The following is a 2,491-nucleotide window of genomic DNA, read 5'->3' as shown; positions in this document are numbered from 1 at the left end:
GATCAGACAAATGTCAGGCAAAGAAATACCAAGCCTATCCTGAACGGAAGCAACTCAGCACATAGCCTATGATACTCAGATACGTGCCAGCAAGGAGGGAAAGACAGGTCAGCCTATCTATCCAGGCCAAACCTGAAGGAATAACACACCAGCCGTATATTTGGCACTACTAGAACAAGTCAGGCAACAACCAAAGTACAACAAAGAGGTTCCTACTTACGCGGAGGACTTATTCAACATAACCTACAACGAGTATAAAGCAGTCAAACAAGCAGAGATAAGGGCGGACAGTTTTGGGAAGTCAAATACCTGCCTCCGGGTAAATAGGGCACGCGGCCTATTACCTAGGAACGTTCCAATAAAGGTTGGGGAGACCATTGGAGACTAAATGAAGCTACTATAAATAACAAGGAGCAGAAAGGAAAAGGATTATTATCTACTCACGCATTTACTTTCATTCGATTGTAAACTTTCTAAGTAGTTCTACTAAGTATTCATACCTCATACTAGCCTGACATACAAATTCCCTATCAGGATACACTAAAAGATAGTAACAATCCCTCCCGGCTTGGTGCCCGTGGTTTTGTCCTTTATTCCCAGGGCTTTCCATGTACAATTCTCTGTCTTTCGCTTTATTATTCATTCTTTACTTATTTATCGTACTAGCCAGGCCTTGTTATTTGAGTTAGATTACCCTGCAAAATAAACCCATGGGAAGACTTTACTTCCATGTGAAATCTTGCTAAAATAATTGGCGCCCACCGTGGGGCATCTAGCTCAAATGTAATCAAAACCCAATCCTAAACAACACAAAAAAATCTTCCAAAAATGACTGGAGACAGTATAGAACAACAACTGGCTGCCACCAAGCAACAACTATTGGAAATGGAACAACTGATGTAAAAACTAGCCCAGGCTGAAGCTAAAGTCTAGAAAATGAAAGAATCAGAGTCCAACCTGAAGCAAAATCTAGGACATAAAGCTTCGGGCTCAAAATTAAAGATTCAGCCTAGAACACCATTCTGTTCAATCATCAGGAATATTGACTTCTCCAACTTTGGCACTCCAACTCCTTCAAAAACCATTGCAGGAGATCTCGATTCAGACTCAGAAGAAACCCCAAATGAAGAGGTTACCTCAGATCAAACTAACATAGCCATAATGATGGCCATGGTCCAGGAAATATAGAAACACCATGAGAAATTTGAGAAGATTCCTGGAATACCTACAAGCATTGAGGAAGCTAACCCTGAAAGCTATGCTGACTCTGCCTTCGTGGATGAGATAGCCAAGATAGATCTACCAAAGAAGTTAGTGGTACAATCAATGTGGACCTATGATGGAACTGCAGATCCTCAAAACCATGTAGCCTACTACAAACAGAGAATGTTAGCAGCCTCTATACCCAGTGAGCTACGACAAGTGTGTATGTGCAAAGGCTTTGGAACAACCCTGAACAGGCCTGCCCTTCAATGGTACATAAACCTGCCAAATGGAAGCATCAAGTCCTTTGCAGATATGATAAACTTATTCAACCACCAGTTTGCCAGTAGCATGGAGCTCGAGAAGAGATCCAGTGACATGTACAGAATCAAGCAAAAGCCTGGCGAGACAATCAGACCATTCCTGACCAGATTCAACAAAGAGAAAGTCTCAATCCCTAGATGTGATATTAGAACAGCCGTGGAAGCTTTCAGGGAGAGACTACCACTGGATAGCAATTTCTTTGACGAGCTGACCGTGAAACCTTGCCTGACCTTTGAAGATGTTCAGGCAAAGGCACTTGGCTACATCAGGATGGAAGAAGATAAAAGCGTCAAGGCTGAAACCACTGATAGTGTTTCAAGATATGAAAGATCTAACAGGAAAAGTTTTAATCACAGGGGAAGCAGCTCCAGGCCATCTCCCTACACTAGGCTTGACAGATCAGAAGTCAACTATGCTCATGAGCAATGAAGTAACTCCTATACTTATCCACCAATTCAGGAATATAAATTCTCCTTTGATACTACAGGAGTCATCAAGAGGCTTGACCACATGGGAGACATTGTCAAGTGGCCCAAAAAGACAGACAACCCCAACTCCAGGAAAGACACAACAAGATGTTGTGAGTTTCATATGGATATAGAACACACCACAGAGGGATCACTGGGTCTACGCAGAGAAGTTGCTTGCCTACTAAAGAAAGGCTAATTAAAAGATCTAACCCCATTAAAGAACAGGGAAGACAGCGGATCTAGCAAGGATTGGGAAAGACCACAACGTGATCTGCCCCCAGCACCACCAATCTATGAAGTCAAATTCATCAATGGAGGACCTGATATTTGTGGCCTGACTAGCTCAACTGCAAAGAAAATAGCCAGGGAGTCCAAAATGAAATCTCCTTTTAAACCTAGAAATTCTCAAGTTACTTTTGATGATACTGATATGTTGGGAATCACCGGACATTCATCATGATGGCCTATTCATTACTACGCAAATTGGCACTGCA

At 42.3% G+C, this 2,491-nt stretch overlaps 1 protein-coding gene across 1 annotated transcript; it reads left to right on the top strand.

Annotated features, from left to right (window-relative positions):
- The first annotated feature begins 828 nt into the window (after positions 1 to 828).
- Positions 829 to 2,193, top strand: LOC141649223 (uncharacterized). Its single transcript, XM_074457917.1, has 4 exons — positions 829 to 899; positions 1,038 to 1,131; positions 1,189 to 1,932; positions 1,987 to 2,193. The coding sequence occupies exons 1-4, from the start codon at positions 829 to 831 to the stop codon at positions 2,191 to 2,193; spliced, it is 1,116 nt and encodes a 371-aa protein (XP_074314018.1).
- Positions 2,194 to 2,491: the final 298 nt, after the last annotated feature.

Source organism: Silene latifolia, chromosome 3 (genome assembly GCF_048544455.1).
Source record: "Silene latifolia isolate original U9 population chromosome 3, ASM4854445v1, whole genome shotgun sequence".
NCBI classification, from domain to species: domain Eukaryota; kingdom Viridiplantae; phylum Streptophyta; class Magnoliopsida; order Caryophyllales; family Caryophyllaceae; genus Silene; species Silene latifolia.
The sequence above is the reverse complement of the archived record's forward strand: the minus strand, read 5'-3'. Positions and strand labels throughout refer to the sequence as shown.

Bases quoted from the DNA above. Each gene is read 5' to 3' on its own strand.
- LOC141649223 (XM_074457917.1), top strand. From the start codon at position 829: ATGACTGGAGACAGTATAGAACAACAACTGGCTGCCACCAAGCAACAA. The intron at 1,132-1,188 runs GTTACCTCAGAT...CAGGAAATATAG, and splicing joins AAGAAACCCCAAATGAAGAG to AAACACCATGAGAAATTTGA. The intron at 1,933-1,986 runs GTCAACTATGCT...CCACCAATTCAG, and splicing joins CTAGGCTTGACAGATCAGAA to GAATATAAATTCTCCTTTGA.